Genomic DNA, 17975 nt, shown 5'->3' on the forward strand with positions numbered 1-17975 from the left:
TTTCTATTTCTATGCAAAATAATTTAATAACATGTTAAGTCTATATATATATATATATATATATATGTATTTGCATTTGAAATTGGATATTGTACTATAATCTTTATAGAAAGTTTCTCTAGTGGATGGTGTAAAATTAAAAAATATATATCCACTAATTTATAATAAAGGAAAATCAAACATTGGAAAAACACATTAGAAAGGTAACACAAGTAGAAATCTAAAATTAACTCACTCGAGGAGATATTCAGTAGAGTCACCAGGGGGGAAGAATTTTATCATATATTATTGTTAAAAAAATTTAATTTATGTATTAATTTGTTTGTGGTTTTTAATTGTATATTTATTAATTAAATGTTTTGCCATGAAAATAGCCATTGTTGCTGACATGGTATTAAATAAAAATATACGATATATGTAATTTTATATGATTAAAAAATAAATGTCTATACAGTGAAAGGTCACATTAGAAAGGTCTGACGTTTAAGGTTTCTTATTTGCTGTACGTCTTAAAGGTGATGATATGACCGAAATAGATTGATTTTTGACAGGAGATTTCATTTTTTGAATGCTGTAAAATTGGGGTGTAATCTCTGGCTATTCATGGTAAAGTGCATATCATCTGAACCTTGATTTTGGTGGAATTAACTTCAAGTTTGATTGAATGATAGCTTAAATTTTATACTCCAAAACATTTTGTTAATATATTAAAAATTACATTAAAAACTGTATCACATTGCAATTGAATTTTATCAAATTAATTTACTTCAACAATAACCTGCAGAGAGATTTCATTAAGGAGATCAGGTCTGTATTCCAAAGCAATGATACTTTTTCACTTCTAATGTTCCAGGTTATTTATTAGCATCACTAAAGATTGCTCTAACACTTTAAAACAAGGTTCTATTAGTTAACATTAATGTATTTAAACATTACTTGCACAGCATCTATTAATCACAGTTTATGTTACTTCAACATACTAATGCATTATCCAAAGTTAGCAACAACTAACAATGAACTTTATTTTCATTACCTAATGTAACCAAAGATGATTAAATACTGCAGTTATTGTATTGTTCATTGTTTGATCATATCAGTTAATACACACTGTACAAAATGCTGGACAACCTGAAGGAATGAAGTTAACTTATTATTTTACAAATTTGAACATAAAACAATTAGGTTGTCTCTCAAAAAACTCAAGAATTGTGTCGTTTCAGCTTAAGTAGTTTGAATGAACAGCAAACTTAATGTTTTTGAGTGCACTAGCCAACATTACCTGGAACCTTATTTTAAACAGTAAACAGCAATACATTTGTTACAGTATTTAGCAAATTTGGTAACAAAGGACTTTGCTGTAAACTGTAACCCATGTAATAATAACCCACTTTTCTTTAATGGCATTAGGGATAAATGCTTTTATTAACAATTTCTTTACTTTTAACAATCACAATCTTACTCAACCTCTTCTATCAGTGCACCTTTACCTCTACTTTTCTCCCGTGCCTCTTCCACCAGTTTCCTGTCCTCTTCTAATGTCTCTCTCTCCACCTCCCTTCTCTCAAAGTCTGTCCACACACTTCCAGCCAATCTCCTCAAAACCTCAGGATTCTCCTTCACCCAAGACTGAAAGAACTCGCACTTCTTTCCAGCCTGAAAAAACAGCCGTCTCATCTGCTCGTCTTGTTCTTTAGCAGCAGCCATCTTTGCCTTGCTCAACGCCGAGCGCAGCTGCGACAAAGCGGACAGTGTGTATCCCTCAACATCCTCTCGGCTCCGTCCCGTCAACACATGAGCCACCGCTTCCACAGCTCGAATAGGAGCTGAAGGGTCCTGGCTGTCAAAATATCCACCAGCAGAAACAGATCTAATCCCAGCGTCAAGAGCCTCCGGGACGGAGTTAAAGACCCGTCCAGCACCCAAGAACTCTGAAATTAAAACCAGCGCCTGACTGAACTCCAGTAATGTGTCGGAAATATCTCCATTGAAGAGACACAGAGAGAAAGTGTATCCGTAAAGAGCGTTGATCAGATTGAACTGCACTAGAGGAGATGGATTTGATGTTAGCGTGTGAAGAGGGGGGATTTTAGCACTTATTGGAGGAACTGCTAATTGTTTAGCATCGCTGGCAACTGTTTGGGGTTTTTCTTTTTTCGCAGTGCGCACTTCTTCTTGATTCTCAATCCGAAGTTCTTCAATCAGTGTTTTAGTTTCTTTCTCATGTTGCTCCCACCAGGGTCTCCACAGGACAACCATCCCAGCGATGCCGCCAACTTTTAGCAGATTCTCAAATTTCTCCTTCTCCTGGGTGGACAACAACGACCAGAGCTGCTCTTCAGAAAGAGAATCAACATCCAATCCAGCTAACTTCTCAGCTAAATCTTCATCATCATTATCATCGGCTTCCTCAAGTTTTGCCAGGATTTCTTGTGCCTCGTGACTGTTTTCATCTCCACCAGATTGAAGCTCTGCCAACTTGGAAAGCAGATCCAAAGCCTGTGTGTCTCCTTCAGTCACATTGGTTCCATCTTCTCCTAAGTGTCTTAAAAAGTTCTCCATCCCACCCTCGGTGTCTGCGCTCTGTCTGAGCCGGAGGAGGATCTCTTGCATCTTGCTCTTCCCCTCTTCATCTGTGGCTCCTCTGGATTTGAGCTCCAGGAGCACAGACTCCTTGTAAAACTCCTCCGAGCATTTGGAGTGATTCTGACTCTTGTAACAAGCTAAACCACAATACGGGACGTTGCATCTTGGGCAGGTGTAGGAAGACTGTTTTAATAAGCAAAGTCCACATGGTTTGCTTGATGAGGGATTTCCGTCACCTTCTGTCCCGTCGGCAGGGGTGAGGAGAGTTTCAGAAGTGCCTCTCTTGGGAAGTGCGATCCCATCTTTGCTGGTAATTGATTCGGAGTCTGTTTCTAGCCAGTCACTCAGGTTTTCCTCCTGCTTTGGTGTAATGTCGGTGAGTAAAGAACGAACACAAGCAGGGACTTTACGTCTGACAACAGGATCCATGAGAAGCTCATTCACTGATGTGTTTGTGTTGCGGTAATGATCTGCAAACACAACAGATAAGAGCATGTGTAAGTGTGCTGGTAACCCAAAATATATTAGATATTTAAATGACAGATACTTAAAGGAACAAATCTTTGTGAATAATTAAGGACAGACATACATTCGTTTAAACTTATTTATGTTTAACACTTTTCACTTTGGGGTCAATTTTTTCTTCTTCTTTGAATTATCTCTCAAGTCAGGGGTTCCCAAACTTTTCAGCCTTTGACCCCCCCCAAAATAACAGCGCCAGTGACTCGTGACCCCCACATTTCTTGGAGGTGGTTATATATACAAATGTTGTGCACACAACAATATAAACACGAGCATATTGACAACACAAAAAGAACAACAGTCCAACAATCATATAATTTTATAGTCATTTATTAATTATTTTAATATTAATCTCACCTAAAGAGACTGGTTGGCACAATGTTTTCAGCACAAATCTATTCTTGGTTTAGTTTTGGAGACCGCCAATCAGAAATCATCCTCAATGTTCAGCTGTGGCCTGGATTTATTTTTAATGTATTTGAATGCCATTAAGGTGTCAGAAAGTTTAACTTGATGCCATAAAATCAATCTGCTGCATCTGACACTATTGCTGTGCTGTTAATCTAACGTAAACACACCGATCCTATGAAAAAAATACATGAAAGGCTGATGGCTTTACATTTGCATGTTGGTGTTTTTGTATGAAACTATTAACTACTATTTTAATCTTCTCAAATCAAATCACTTTTATTGTCACATCAGCAGCAGCACGTGTGGGGGTTGTGGATAAAATATGGTCATTCTAATTTATTTGACTTTTGTCATTGTCCCATGAACCCCACTTTGGGAACCACTGTCTTAAGTTACATTAGTGTCTGCAAACAAAATGTGAAATATATACTTAGCCTTATCTCAATTTTGGGACCAAATCATTACATCATTTAAAACTTTATGCAATTAATTATACTATTTTGTTCAGAGAAACATTCTTTTTTGGTTGTTAAAAATGAATATGAAGGGGTTTTGTGCATTTGGATTTTGAGGGAAATAAATATAAATTCAAAGGAGTTCATTTGAACTCTCCTTCGTTTAAATCTTTATAGACATGTTAAAATGTTCAGTTTTAACGTTCACGTTAGAAATGTAGCTATATATAAAAGCTAAAAATATGTATTAACTTACAACTGTTTCATAAAATAACAATTCTTCTGATTAAAACTGAGTCAGTATGTAAAAATCATACTACACGACCGAAATAGTAGATTGTAAATGCATTTTGAGTTTCTAAGAATTTAAATATTCACTAAACCCAGAGGCGCAAAAAGGGGGTATGCAGTATATGCGGCAAATAGGGGCGCCACACATGGGGGGGCGCCATTGTGTCAAAACTATTTTTGAAATTATCCTTACTAAAAGTTTCAAATAATCAAAATAAATAAATATTTTTTGTTTAAATATTTATTTTGCGTTCGTTTTATACAAGTATATAATTGTATTTTATTAAATAAAGAAAATCATACTTCCCCTCCCCCTCTGTTGACCATTTGATGGCAAAACTTGAACCCGCATACCCCTCACTAAAATTGCAGTTGCGCCCCTGACTAAACCCTAACAGATTTAGTTCAGTTACACAACACTCTTCTAAATAAAGGGTGCGTTTATAGTATTTATCGTACCTGAACGTGTTCATGCGCACTGTTTCCACACATAAGTGTATTCTCAACGCGTGTTTATAAATATGCTTTTATACTGCCGTGCACGATAGAATGACGTTACTCGTCGCAAATTGATGACGCATACCTTTACTTGCTCTTCAACCGGCAGAGCTGCGCAATATTTACGCAGTAGATGGAGAACATTATACATTTACAGATTTTCATAAATCAATTTATTTACTCAATTTAAAAAGTATTAAATTATATTAACTATATGTTGAATGTATTTTGTAACAGTAGCTCAGTAATAGATGTGTAAATAACAGGAAAGCTATTGATGAAACCATTACTTTTCAAACCGGTATGTATCTTTAGCTTTCACTGACCAAAGAGATTTTCAAATGCCTTGATTTACGATCAAATTTCACATTTACAAATGCAAGTTTCATGCAAGAACAACTTTGATTTTAATGTCGGAAAGTTGTACATTGCAGACACAGTGGCTCAGTAGTTACAGTAGTTAGCCCTGCCACCTCACAGCAGGAAGGTCGCTGGTGGTCGCTGAGTCCCAACTGGGTCGCTGTTTCTGTGTGGAGTTAGCATGATCTCCCCGTGTTTGTGTGGGTTTCCTCTGGTTTCCCCCACAGTCCAAAGACATGTGGTATAGGTGAATTGAATAAGCTAATTTGTCTGTAGTGTGTGTGAATAAGTGTATGGGTGTTCCCAGTACTGGGTTGCAGCTAGAAGGGCATCCGCTGTGTAAAACATATACTGGGTAAATTGGTGGTTCATTCCAATCCAAAGAATCCAATCCTTTTTCTTTCAAGACACATATTACAAACAGAAATTAGTGGCAATATTTTACATTTATTTCCTCCAAACCGAAACAAAAGCACCTGATAAATAAACATGTTTGCTATAATTATTACGTTTTGTAATACAAAGGCAAAACAGTCTTGAAAAAATGGAAGTGACAGTGTACAGTTTGTCAGAGACCGATGTTGTTTGCTGGAGTAAGCATTATTATAGTAAGCATTATTATAGATTTCCTCTTCACTTTTTCAATATTGCAGTTCAGTCCTGTGACTCCAGCATGTGCATTTAAAATCCCTTGTTCAGCAGCCAGTCCTTCAGCTCTTTATCAAACTGCCCTTTAACTCTGATGCTCCCAGTTATTTCATTGACTTGTGTTGGAGGATCTTTGCCTGTCAGCCCCAGCAGGAATTCTTTAACTTCTTTGTTCAGGGCCTTGAAATGATTAATATAAGAGTTAACAGAATAATAACTTAGTTTCTCTAGTTCTCTGATTGTTATATACTTCCAGTACTTTTAAACCCATGTGTTACACTCACCCATATGTCTCCTTCAATCTTCCTGATCAGAGTGCTGTGCTGATTCCCATGCTTGATGTCTGAGTACACGGGTACATTGTGCATCCTGGAGCGACGGATCATGTAAGGTAGTGACGGTGGTGTGTCTGTGTGAACATAAAATAAATTACACTCTATCAGGCTGTTCACATTGCGTTTGACCCATGGTTATGTTTCATGAATTGTTTTTAACCTTTCATAAAAGGAAATTTTACCGTGGCTTACAGCCCAGGGTTCTGAAATGTGTTACCAAACATGTGAAATGATGCAGTGTTAGAATGTTACATCAAGCAACAGGAGCTTCCTTAGGCATATGATTGGCTGTCAGTTGCTCATAATAAAGTCATTTAGGCCAGGGATTCTCTACCGGTGGTTTGCGGCCCACTAGTGCAGGTGGGCCGCGAGATAGCTTAAAATTAACTCTGAATATAATACTATAATTTTTGTATTTCATTAATAATATGCCATATTAAAATGATGGAAGTAATGCGCTTTCTCTAGTTCTCTGATTGAAGATCTCAATAAATTTACATGTTCAGTTCAGAGTTCTCTGAAGCTCCCATGACATTTAGGTAAAGAAATAAAACATTTCATTTTGTACTTCATAAGTGTTTTATTTGGATTACAAATCATTTAATTTACTATTTTATATTTATTTACTTTAATTTTACATTATCATGATGAAATTGTCTTTTTAGCGACTAATAAAACCAATTTGGAATAAAAATTGTTGTTGACCAAACAATATGTAACATTTCTTTATAAATTTATATTTAAATCTTTATTTTAATTTTATCTATCTATCCATCCATCCATCCATCTGTCCAACTATCTATCCATCCAAGTATCTCTCTACCTAACCCTCTATCTATCCAAGTATCTATCTATCCCCCTATCTATCTATCTATCTATCTATCTATCTATCAAATTGTTTTAAACTAAAACTATTACCAACAGGCTCTCAAGCCAGCCTCAAAGTTTGTCTCAGCGAACTTTAATCTAGTTTAATATACTATTTTATATTTATTTACTTTAATTTTTCATTGTCATGATGAACTTGTCTTTTTAGGGACTAACTAACTCCAATTTGGGAAAAAATGTTGTTGACAAAAAAAGTGTTATATTTCTTTTTAATGTTATATTTAAATCAGTAAATCTAGAAAACATTGATCACCTCTTGATTTGTATCAAGTAATGGGCTATAAAAAGTACCCTGAATGTACGCACAATGTAAAGAAGCACAAATCTAAAGCCTTTATGTAAACAGGTTAAATTCATCTAATCAATGATGTAAATAAACACATATAACCCTGGGTTTAAGATTGTATAGACAGAAACAACTCTTTAAATATTTCCAGGGTTAAATGTTAACCCTGGGTAGAGTACGAGCAGTGTGAAATGTGTAAGAAGAAAAACAAGGACTCTCTTTATCCAGGCTTTAGCATAACACAAATTGAGCAATTCAAAGTCCCAATTAAAAGCACACAAAATGCCCTCAAGGTTTAAAGATTATATTAATTATTCCTATTACAACAGAAGTGTGTTTACCTGACGGTGGGGTCCATCCTGAAGGAGCAGGTCCATCGTGTTTAGGAGGAGCTGGGATGCGTGAAGGGGGAATTAATCTCTCCACAAACTTGAACTCTTCTGTGGACTCAATGATGTCCCTCGATCCATCAGCAGGCCTGATTTCTGTCTGAAATGACACAAACCGTCTTATTATAACACAACTTTGGGTTTTAACATCAATCTAGAATGACTGTTTGTTGTTATGACAAAAACAGTTGTGTAACATCTCAAGAACAAATCATACATTGCGAATCTACGATTGACATCTAATGCACCACAAATTATTACGCATCCTGTAAAGATTATGAAGTAAAATCGAATGTAATACTAACTCTTAAGCAAAATCCTGTGCTCAGTGGACGTGTAGCTGGATTAAATGCTCTGAAAGCGAATCTTGCAGCCCGGCAGAATGTCAAAGGCATGCTTCTGACAGAGGCGGACATCTTTTCTTTGCTAGGAGAGAAAGAGAGGAAGTAAATATTACGTCACGGGTTTGGATAAAAATATTGAAAGAAGAAAAAACATTAATTCATAATTTCACAGAACGTAACAGAAACTCATATTTATTACATATTATTATGTTTTTCTTTTCTCTGTGTTCCACAAAATTAAAACGTAATTATCCGGGGGACTTTTAAGTGGCATTATTAAAGTGAGCATGCGCAGAACACTTTCTAGACAAGCGAATTAACTTACCTCAGGCTGTTCGTGTCGTGTTTTGTACGAATCCTAATCGATATCTGTAAGTACTCCTTTAACAATCTAGTAATTTCGTTGTGGTAAGGGTTGTGTTAAGCTAATTACATGTTTGAATCTTCTCTGCTATGAAGACTGACGATCATGCAGTTGTTTGTTCGCGGGCAGAGTTTGCACTCTGTTCAACTGAATGGGTCAGAGACTGTTGCTCATATCAAGGTAACATTACTTTTTGGACGTTTTTATACATGGTTAATTAGAAATAACTAATTTTATCTAATAACATGGTCTCGATTGTCTTCAAAAGTATCCGCTCTGCTTTCACATTTTATGCAAATGTATTGTTTAAAACATTTATCAACTTTGTACAAAATAAGAACATTTTCAATTCGGTATGGAATTGTTTTCCCTTTTAATTAAGCTGATGTTGCTGAGCCCATTGTCAAATAGATTTTATTGTTATAACCATATGTTTACTCCGTTTGTAATCAACTTTTTGTAGACATAAAATGTGCATTAGAGCGAGAATATTTATGGTCGTATTAAATTGTGTTCTGTTCAGTTTACTCCATTAACTTTATTTACATGATACAAAAAATATAGAAAATTAATGAAACCTTTAGAATCCCTGAAACATAAATATGCATTTGTTGTTTATTAACTCTGCTTGGGTTTTTTTTTTTTCAGGCTCAGATTGAAGCTTTGGAAGGTCTCGCCTGTGATGATCAGATAATTTCTCTCAGTGGGATTCCCCTTGAGGACGACACTCTGATCTGTCAGTCTGGGATCGAGGAGTTCAACACTCTTGAGGTCTCATCAAGGCTGTTAGGAGGTAAAAATCAACACCCTGTGGCTTGAGATGCTCCGTTATGTCAGTGTTGTAAATAATGGGCTGAATTTGTGCTGGAAAAGTTAAAACCATTGATTTATGAATATTTAGGTCTGATATACTGCATCATTTTTGTTTGGATGTTTTCATAAACACAATCTCTTCCCACCCAAAGGCAAAGTCCACGGTTCCCTGGCTAGAGCAGGAAAAGTCAAAGGACAAACTCCTAAGGTAGGACTACATATAGATGCTGTGTTCCAGTTTACCTTGTAAATATGCTTGGTTGTGCATATAACTTTTTTTTTTTTTTTTTTTTTTTTTTTTTTTTTGGTGAAGGAAAAAAAAAATCACATTTTTGAGTGCAGCATCTAGTTTTGTAATGTTTTTGACAGACTATCTCTCTCTCTCTCTCTCTCTCTCTCTCTCTCTCTCTCTCTCTCTCTCGCACACACGCACATATATTTTCTGTACACTTTAGGACAAAATGTGTGCAAATTGGCATGTAGCAATAATTGACTATTTATAGCGGGGTCACCAATCTCGGTCCTAGAGGGCCGGTGTCCCTGCAGGGTTTAGCTTTAACTTTCCTCAACACGCCTCTTTGGGCGTTTCAAGTATATCTAGTAAGACCTTGATTAGCTTGTTTAGGTGTGTTTGATTAGGGTTGGAGCTAAAATCTGCAGGAACAAGTTTGGTGGCTCTTGATTTATAGTGTGGTTTAATTATTAGCATGTACGTCTTCATTGATTTCATGCTCTGGTGTTGATCCTTTCAGGTGGACAAGCAGGAGAAGAAAAAGAAAAGGACCGGCCGGGCAAAGAGAAGAATTCAGTACAACAGGCGCTTTGTCAATGTTGTCCCGACATTTGGCAAAAAGAAAGGACCAAATGCCAACTCATGATTTTTTTCAATATTTCCTTCATTACTGAGCATTCCTGATGGGAAGAAAATGCTATATAAAATTAGCCTGTGCACTTTGCTCTATAATTAATATTTTGTAAGATCAAGTTTGGTGTAACGTGAAATCAAACAAAACTAAATCACTGGGAATTATTAATTGTGTCTGTGGGAAGTATGAGGTTTTGTTATTTGCAAATAAAAACATTTAATTAAACACACTTGTCATTTGAATATAATTTAAATTAACAGCATCATGCCAATGTGGCTTTGCTGATTTAATATAAAAGTCCATGACAATGTAGAAGATCAAGTCCGAAGTCATTCATTTGTATCCTTCTTTCCCACTCGTTCATCGATCACTAAGAGGCCTGAGGTAATCAAACCTGTGGAGGAAAAAGAAAAAGTCAGTTCTGATTTCAGAGATCATAAAGTTCTACTGCATGGTGTTGTCATATGGTAATATGATATATGTTCATTTCTTTGCCGATGTTTTTTAAGACCAAGAGAAGACCTTAGTTTAACCAATGATGTGCTTTTGGTTAAGTCACATGACTTGCAGTGTTTATCTGTGGTGCGATTTCTGACAGACTGGCTTTAAAATAAAAAATAAAAAGTAAAATGAGATCTAATGTGTGGAGTCTGGAAGCACCAGTGATGCCTTGTGCTTGTAGAACTCCAGCCACGTGCAATGGAGAACATAAAGAGAAAAATAGGCAATGTTGAACTTAAAACTGTGAAAAACGCTAGAGGAAAGGCAAACTTCTGGTCAACTTTTCAAATAATGACAACTTTAATGGCCCGTTTCCACTGAGTGGTCCGGTTTGGTTCAGGACACTTTTATGGCCATTTCCACTTTCAAACAGTACCTGAAAGCGAACCCTACCAAGCCACTTTTTGGTTATCCTTTGCACAGGGTACCTAGCATGAAAAAAAGTATACCAAAAGATGGAGATAGACGCGCACATGAACGCTATTGGTTTACAGAGATACGCAACTCGCAGGAGAATGAAAACCAAGGAACCACCATTTTTTAAAAACAAAGCCGAGACATTACACCGTAATAATATATACATATAATAACAAGCCATGGACAACCCAAGCTCAAACTAACCTTTTGGTCTTGATGAACAGACACAAAGCAAAGAGGAACAAAATCTGCTGTGTCCTGTTGTTGTTTTACAAGCCCGTCTAAAAGTGCGAGCGGTTTCACTTTCTCTAGAGAGCTCGCGATCGTCACTTTATTTGAAATAATGAACATTATTATTTTGAGCTCATATTAATAACGTGCGAGTAACTGTTGAACAAACTGCCATGTTTAATTATCATCATCACCTTTTGGACTATTAAGAACTTGGAATGATGGAATTACTTTTTAACAGAAGTTACATGTACTACTGAACATTAAAGACACATATGAGAGGTTTGCACTGACTGGGCTATATTTCATGTTGTTTTTGAACCCAAATAAGGACTAAATGTACGCTGTGTGTAGTTCTTCTGTAGTTGGTAACATATTGGAGAGTTTAAGCTTCTGTAAGTGTTATTATATGTTCATTAATTAATTTATTTAATTGCAGACATTTCAGCTACAATATTTCATTTATTTGCAGTTATAATCAAATCATGTTTATAGAAAGGTTAGTAATGAACATTTATACACAAGTATTTATGAGTATAAAGCCTCTGTTTTGTGAGAAGTGCTTATGTGAACGACCCGTGCAGCTTTACTGTGACATTTCCCTGAGCAAGAATGATGTCTACTGAAACTTTCTAGTGTACGCCGGGCCCCCCAATACGGTACCCTTTTGGCAGTGCAAATGCAAGCCTGATAAAGGTGACCCATACCGTACTGTACTGTACTGTACCTCTCAGTGGAAATGGGCCATAAATGATGAGCCAACTGGTTATGCACAATGCACAACTTGTAATTGAGTAAACTCACTGCGGACCACAGACCGCTTGGATATCGATGTCACTTAAAAAACTAAATCTTACATTTAAATAAAAAAAAATAAATAAATAAAAAAACATTTAAAAAAAATGAAATAAAAAACAAACTTTCTATTAAATACAAATCTGGTCTATGGCTGTAACAGTATGAGCTTTAGGTCGGACCCGGGCCAAAAATTTTGATATGCTGTTGGACAAGGGCAGGGCTACAGCCTGTGTGTCTCAGGCCAGGGCCGAGCTAGGGCTTAGATTTAAGGCCCGTGTAGGGCTCTAGAGTTGTTGAATGCAAATGAAAACATAAATAAAAACAAAGCATAAACTCATGTCAGATGCACAAAAAAAATCTGAGACATCACCTCCCGTAAGTTAAGATGACATGTTTTTATTTTGATCAAATTAGTTTTTTGTAAATCGATCAAATGTTTTGCCAAATGGAACGTGCAATACTGCAATAGGTTAGCTAGCTAGCAAGGTCAGCTGTGATCTTTTAAGTTGTAACAATAACAACATGAATGCTAGTAATGTAATGTTAATTAGACGTATGGTAATGGCATTTGCATAATGGATAAAATCTAATTTTAATGGCAATACTATTGATAAGATATAAATATAGGGAACAGTGTGTTAGTGAGGACCACCATGTTCTATGGTAAGTGAAAGAAGAAAAGGACAGAACTAGCTCTTCCTGCAGATGAAAGTGAAGATGAGATGAGTTTTAGTGACCATGAGAATGATGCAGATTGGACATTTTACAAGAGCAGTGATGCAGACAGTTCAAGTAAGTTAAATAAGATTGGCGTAGTATAGTATATTGTGTAATATATAAACATTGTTAGCTAGTAGCTTCATTGCTGCGATCTATCTGGATATTTTAGACTTATTTATTAGTTATAATATTTACTGGAGGAATTATTTATACCTGCTGTATACATGATAATACAATCTTATAATTGTTTTCAATAATATTCAGCAATAAATAATGGAATAAAGGAAAACTGTTGGAAAGTATGTTTAAGGTGTCATTTATAAGTTCTACGTTAAAGCGTATAATACTGCAACACCAATTTAATTATTTCTAACAACAAAATTATTAACCAATGACTTCCATAGTAGGAAATAAATATTACAGAAGCCCATGATTACAGGTTTTCAGCTTTCTTTAAAATATCTTCAACAGAAGAAACAAGTGAAGGAATAAGTATAAGTCAGTGGTGCTCAACTCTGTTCCAGGAGATCGACCTTCCTGCAAAGTTCAGCTTCAACCCTGATCAAACACACCTGAACCAATTAATTAGGACCTGAACAGCACTTGATAATTACAGGCAGGTGTATTTGATATGGGCTGCAACTGAAATCTGCAGGAAGGTCGATCTCCAGGAACAGGGTCGGTCACCCCTGATATAAGTAAAGGGTGAGCAAATGATAAAGAATGTTGGGTGAACTACGCCTTTACCCGCGTGTGATTAAATGATCTCACCTGTGGCAGACGCCATTTGAACCGCTGTGAAAAAATTGAAGGGTCTGCCCATATTTCTTCTGCGCGCCGCCCCGAACACAAACAGTCCTGAAGCGATGAGTCCCCCACAGGCCACGACTCGACACCTCCAGCAGTCCCAAAACTTCTCTAACGTGAGTTCTAACAATGGCGGCGGATTCGACATGTTCGGGTTAAAATGTGTACAGTGTCAAGCTCCCGAATAGAGCTTTCTTCTGTTTATAACCAAAAAAAGGTCAATGATGACGTTCGTCTTAGTTTTTTTTGTTGTTGGTTGACAAAGCAGCTTATTTAGGCCACCTGCTGGACTGGAGTATATATCAGAGGATTCAGCATAGTTTAAATCCGTGATTCTCAAAGTGGGGTGGGTGGGGGTCGCTTGGTGATTTCCAAAAATCAAATTCATTTTATTAAACTATTAGAATTAAAATATTTTAACCATAACCCACAGAAGAAACAAAATAGTAGTTACTAGTTACATTATAAAAACAATTGCGTTATATTAAAGACACAGCACATTGATTTTATGGCACCGGCACCAGGTTACATTTTCTGACACCTTTAAGGCACTCATATACATAAAAAAATGCAGGCCACAACGAACATTGAGGATGGTCTCTGATGAGTGTTCTTCAAAATTAAATGATGAATAGACTTGGGCCTATTGGTCAGTGTGTAAGGTTTATATATTTATAACCACCTCGGAGGATATTGGGGGTCACGAGTCACTGGCATTTTGCTATTGGAGGGGGTCATAGGCTAAAGTTTGGGAACCCCTTGTTTAAATGTTTTCTTCACTATTTACTCACACTCAAGTGGTTGTCTTTTATTGATCACGAATGAAGATATTCTGAAGACTAGAAACCAGCAGCCATTGACATGCATAGTAGGAATAAAGGAAACACTTTACAATAACAGTACATGAATAATGATGTATTAATATGTAAACCAAATATTACTTTATTATGAATTAATGATGAGTTAAGGCATGCGCTAATCATGAACTAACGTTAACCACAACATGAGTTCATGTGTGAATAACGTCTACCTTAATCACTTGTTAGTACATGTTGTTAATCAATGTATTAATTAGCATTTAAGTTTAAGCTAAACGTAACCAACATGAACTCATGAGCTGTTAATATATGATTATGTCATGACTTTACTTGGAGAGGCACATCACCATTTAACTTATAAACTCTTATGTTAATGTTGACCGAACACTTTTCTATTATTATTCAGTGTAAACGCACTAGACGAACGTACATAAGGAGTTCATGAGTAGTTAACGGTGAGGTAATGATGAGGTGTCTCTCCAACTAAAGTCATGATATAATTATCTATGATATAATAACATATCATGAGTTCATGAGGGTTTTTTAATACATTAACAAACAACCATGTATTAACTAGTAATTAAGGTGGATTATATTCACACATGAACTCATGTGACTCATGTTGCGGTTAACATTAGTTCATGATTATCGCATGCATTTACTCATCATTAGTTCATAATAAAGTAATGTTTAGTTTACATGTTAACATTATTCATGTACTGTTATTGTAAAGTGTTACCAGAATAAAAATGAGCATGGAAGTTAATGGCTTCTGCTTTCCATCATTCGAAAAGTGCGCGTTCATACATGTTCATACGAGAGGCTGAGATTGCATCGGTATTAATGTGCATGCGCGGCCTAGATTACATTACGTGTGCATTAAGACTCTGTTGGATCATTCTTCACCGTATCTTCTTTTGTGCTCAACTGAAGAAAAACATAACTCAAATGGGTTTGTAACAAACAGAGGGTGACTAAATAATCACCAAATTTTCATTTTTGGAAGAATAAGCCCTTTTATACATTTAATATCAAGCCTGTTACTTAAAGTCTAATAATCTGTGCATATATTAACCTCAAAGGAAGTTTTTTAAATGGTTAGGTGTCTGTGTTTTAGCTACTGCTTCTAAATCTGTTCTTTCCTTTTCATAAAGCATTACACTTGTTGGACAGTTTGTAATGGATTCTAATGCAAGAACAGTCACGTGTGTTTAGATTTACCTATGAATGTAACAGTGCTTAATTCATTTAGCATTTACTGACTCTCAGGTGATTCCAAACCTTTATGAGTCTCTGTTGAACGCCAAAAACATTTAATAAAAATAAAATTATTATAAAATAAAATGATATAAAAATGTTGTAAACCAGTAACCTCCGACATCCATATTAGAAAAAACAAATACTAGGGAAGTCAGTGATTACAGGTTTCCAACATTTTTCAAAATATCTTCTGTTGTGTTTGACAGATGGAAAACAAAAACTTAAACCGGTTTGGAATGAGTTAAGGCTACAATGCTGTGTTAAGTGTACAATGCTGACACAATTTTTATTTCTGGTTAACCTATACATTTAAATCCAGTTCACTAATTAGCATTTTACTCCAATAGTCTGCAGGACGCTGTGGTGTGCAGCAATTCTTATTCATTTATAATAACCCTGTATACATTCACATTTTGAGCTTGTGAATAATTGACACACTGACTATGTGGACAATTGTTGATCCTTTTAGGTGGATTCAAAAAAGAATAACTAATACCGGCAGGGCACAGAGGAAAGAATTCACTGTAACTGGTCCTGTGTCACTAAAATAATACATATCAAAATAGAAAAGCCACCTGATTTATAAAAACAAACCCATTTGAGCACTTTTTGAGCTATACTCGTGTTGTGTGAGGTTCATTATGAGGTCAAATAAAATTAAAATGTGAATCAGTAGGATGACAGTGGCAAGCAAGGTTTTGTAGTTTGTAAATTAAGACATTTAATGAAATACGTAGACGTTTTATGACATTTTGACAGTCATTTACATGTAATTTAACTTTGCAGCATCAACATGGCTTTGCTCATTCAGTATACAATTCCACGTTAATAAAGAAACCGTCCAAAAGCTATTTGCTTGTAATTCTTCCCACTGGATCAGCAATCAGCACAATCCCCCAGGCGCTCAGACCTGTGGAGGAAACACATCAAGATCAGTTTATTTCAGAGCTCTGAGAGAGAGATTTATTTGTATTTATATTTAATTATAATAATAATAATAATAATAATAACAATTATTATTACTATCATACTACATATTTTAAATATACATGTATGTTCTTTTAATGTAAACTTTATAAATGCTTTGGCAAAAAATGTACAACATTTGTAATGCCAATAAAGCAATTACTAGAGAGAGAGAGAGAGAGAGAGAGAGAGAGAGAGAGAGAGAGAGCGCAATTGAGGATGTGAAATGCTTTGTTTTCTGCCCCATATACACTGGAGAAATATTTTCCCCACAATTCGAAACATGTTGGCGGTTCATTCCGCTGTGGCGACCCCTGATTAATAAAGGGATTAAGCCAAAAGAAAATGAATAAAAGAACATGAAACTCGCATGAATGATCTCTCACCTGTGGCGAACATCATCTGTAACACTGCGCTAACTGTTGGGGGTTTACCAAGATTTCTCCTATGCACTTGCGCGAACACATAAATCCCCGCAGCGGTGAGTCCTCCACCGGAGAGCAGGCGGCAGCTCCAGCAGTCTCCGGCCGCAGATCTGCTGCTCTTCTGCGGACTCGCCTTCTCCTCCAGCGGCGCAGGATCGGACATGTTCAGGTGACCGTCTGTAGTTTCCGAGCGGGCGGAACCGAGTGTCGAAGCTCTCAGTATTGTTCTCTTCTGTTCATAACACTGTTTATGTTCATTATTTACACTTTTAATTGAGAACTGCACAGCGGCTTCTTCAATAAGAGCAACATAGCGGCATGTCCCAATGACCTTAAACACCGGAAGCTTTTATTGCTCAGATTTGTTATTGTATTCGGACAAGTTATTGCTGCGCTAATGTTACGCAGACAAGGTGACCGTCGAGGAAATACTCTGTAGCAAATATGACCCTGGAATACAAAACCAGTCTTAAGTTACATGCATGTTTGGTAATAGCCAAAACATACTGTTTTGGTACATATAATAAATACATGTCATGTGTCACGAAGATAATATGTAAATGTCTTACTGTAAATATAAACCTTATAATTTTTACATTTGTAATGTGGATTAAGCACTTGATTCAAAGGCAGTTTTCTTAAACCCTCACATTTACTAATATGTAATTTATTTATTTTTATTAATCATAAGTTCAAGTACAAATCACGGCAAATTCAACAATCCAATACATATAGTGTTAGCAATGAAATAAAAGAATGACAAGGAACATAACTAAATAAATAAAAAAAGGGGGGAGGGGGGCGTGGGGGTCTTAATCAAGTAACAGAAACGAGTCCAAGGCATGTGTAAGCTTTCAGGCATTTCTGTTCCTCGTGAAGTGAAGAGACCTTATGAACATCTTCAGATCATTCCTCCATACATTAAAACGTGGGTTCACATTTACAAATTTGCATCTATGAATGAAGTGTTTAGCTAGAA

At 36.1% G+C, this 17975-nt stretch overlaps 4 protein-coding genes across 4 annotated transcripts; 1 reads left to right on the plus strand and 3 right to left on the minus strand.

Moving 5' to 3' along the window:
* Positions 1-459: 459 nt before the first annotated feature.
* On the minus strand, positions 460-4818 carry znhit2 (zinc finger, HIT-type containing 2). The gene is made up of 2 exons (XM_056467049.1): positions 4722-4818; positions 460-3053 (listed from the first exon to the last, which is right to left on the minus strand). Exon 2 carries the CDS (start codon positions 3010-3012, stop codon positions 1456-1458), a length of 1557 nt encoding a protein of 518 aa, XP_056323024.1. The 5' UTR covers positions 3013-3053; positions 4722-4818; the 3' UTR covers positions 460-1455.
* Positions 4819-5547: 729 nt separating this feature from the next.
* mrpl49 (mitochondrial ribosomal protein L49) lies at positions 5548-8108 on the minus strand. The gene is made up of 4 exons (XM_056467051.1): positions 7972-8108; positions 7619-7766; positions 6053-6177; positions 5548-5948 (listed from the first exon to the last, which is right to left on the minus strand). The coding sequence occupies exons 1-4, from the start codon at positions 8080-8082 to the stop codon at positions 5802-5804; spliced, it is 531 nt and encodes a 176-aa protein (XP_056323026.1). The 5' UTR covers positions 8083-8108; the 3' UTR covers positions 5548-5801.
* A 162-nt stretch (positions 8109-8270) lies between these two features.
* On the plus strand, positions 8271-10278 carry faub (FAU ubiquitin like and ribosomal protein S30 fusion b). Its single transcript, XM_056467052.1, has 5 exons — positions 8271-8381; positions 8470-8554; positions 9023-9167; positions 9340-9395; positions 9940-10278. Exons 2-5 carry the CDS (start codon positions 8480-8482, stop codon positions 10063-10065), a joined length of 402 nt encoding a protein of 133 aa, XP_056323027.1. The 5' UTR covers positions 8271-8381; positions 8470-8479; the 3' UTR covers positions 10066-10278.
* Positions 10279-16301: 6023 nt separating this feature from the next.
* LOC130236336 (distal membrane-arm assembly complex protein 1-like) lies at positions 16302-17348 on the minus strand. Its single transcript, XM_056467012.1, has 2 exons — positions 16958-17348; positions 16302-16515 (listed from the first exon to the last, which is right to left on the minus strand). The coding sequence occupies exons 1-2, from the start codon at positions 17157-17159 to the stop codon at positions 16454-16456; spliced, it is 264 nt and encodes an 87-aa protein (XP_056322987.1). The 5' UTR covers positions 17160-17348; the 3' UTR covers positions 16302-16453.
* Between the last annotated feature and the right edge of the window lie 627 nt (positions 17349-17975).

This window comes from Danio aesculapii, chromosome 10, assembly GCF_903798145.1.
Source record: "Danio aesculapii chromosome 10, fDanAes4.1, whole genome shotgun sequence".
NCBI classification, from domain to species: Eukaryota; Metazoa; Chordata; class Actinopteri; order Cypriniformes; family Danionidae; genus Danio; species Danio aesculapii.

What these genes read in the sequence shown, in the direction of transcription:
- znhit2 (XM_056467049.1), bottom strand. Translation starts at nt 3,012, where the DNA reads ATGGATCCTGTTGTCAGACGTAAAGTCCCTGCTTGTGTTCGTTCTTTA.
- mrpl49 (XM_056467051.1), bottom strand. Translation starts at nt 8,082, where the DNA reads ATGTCCGCCTCTGTCAGAAGCATGCCTTTGACATTCTGCCGGGCTGCA. An exon ending in AGGATGGACCCCACCGTCAG is followed by an intron (nt 6,178 to 7,618) that starts GTAAACACACTT and finishes ATGTTCACACAG; the next exon opens with ACACACCACCGTCACTACCT. An exon ending in AGATTGAAGGAGACATATGG is followed by an intron (nt 5,949 to 6,052) that starts GTGAGTGTAACA and finishes AATCATTTCAAG; the next exon opens with GCCCTGAACAAAGAAGTTAA.
- faub (XM_056467052.1), top strand. Translation starts at nt 8,480, where the DNA reads ATGCAGTTGTTTGTTCGCGGGCAGAGTTTGCACTCTGTTCAACTGAAT. An exon ending in AGACTGTTGCTCATATCAAG is followed by an intron (nt 8,555 to 9,022) that starts GTAACATTACTT and finishes TTTTTTTTTCAG; the next exon opens with GCTCAGATTGAAGCTTTGGA. An exon ending in TCAAAGGACAAACTCCTAAG is followed by an intron (nt 9,396 to 9,939) that starts GTAGGACTACAT and finishes TGATCCTTTCAG; the next exon opens with GTGGACAAGCAGGAGAAGAA.
- LOC130236336 (XM_056467012.1), bottom strand. Translation starts at nt 17,159, where the DNA reads ATGTCCGATCCTGCGCCGCTGGAGGAGAAGGCGAGTCCGCAGAAGAGC. An exon ending in ACAGATGATGTTCGCCACAG is followed by an intron (nt 16,516 to 16,957) that starts GTGAGAGATCAT and finishes TTTCCTCCACAG; the next exon opens with GTCTGAGCGCCTGGGGGATT.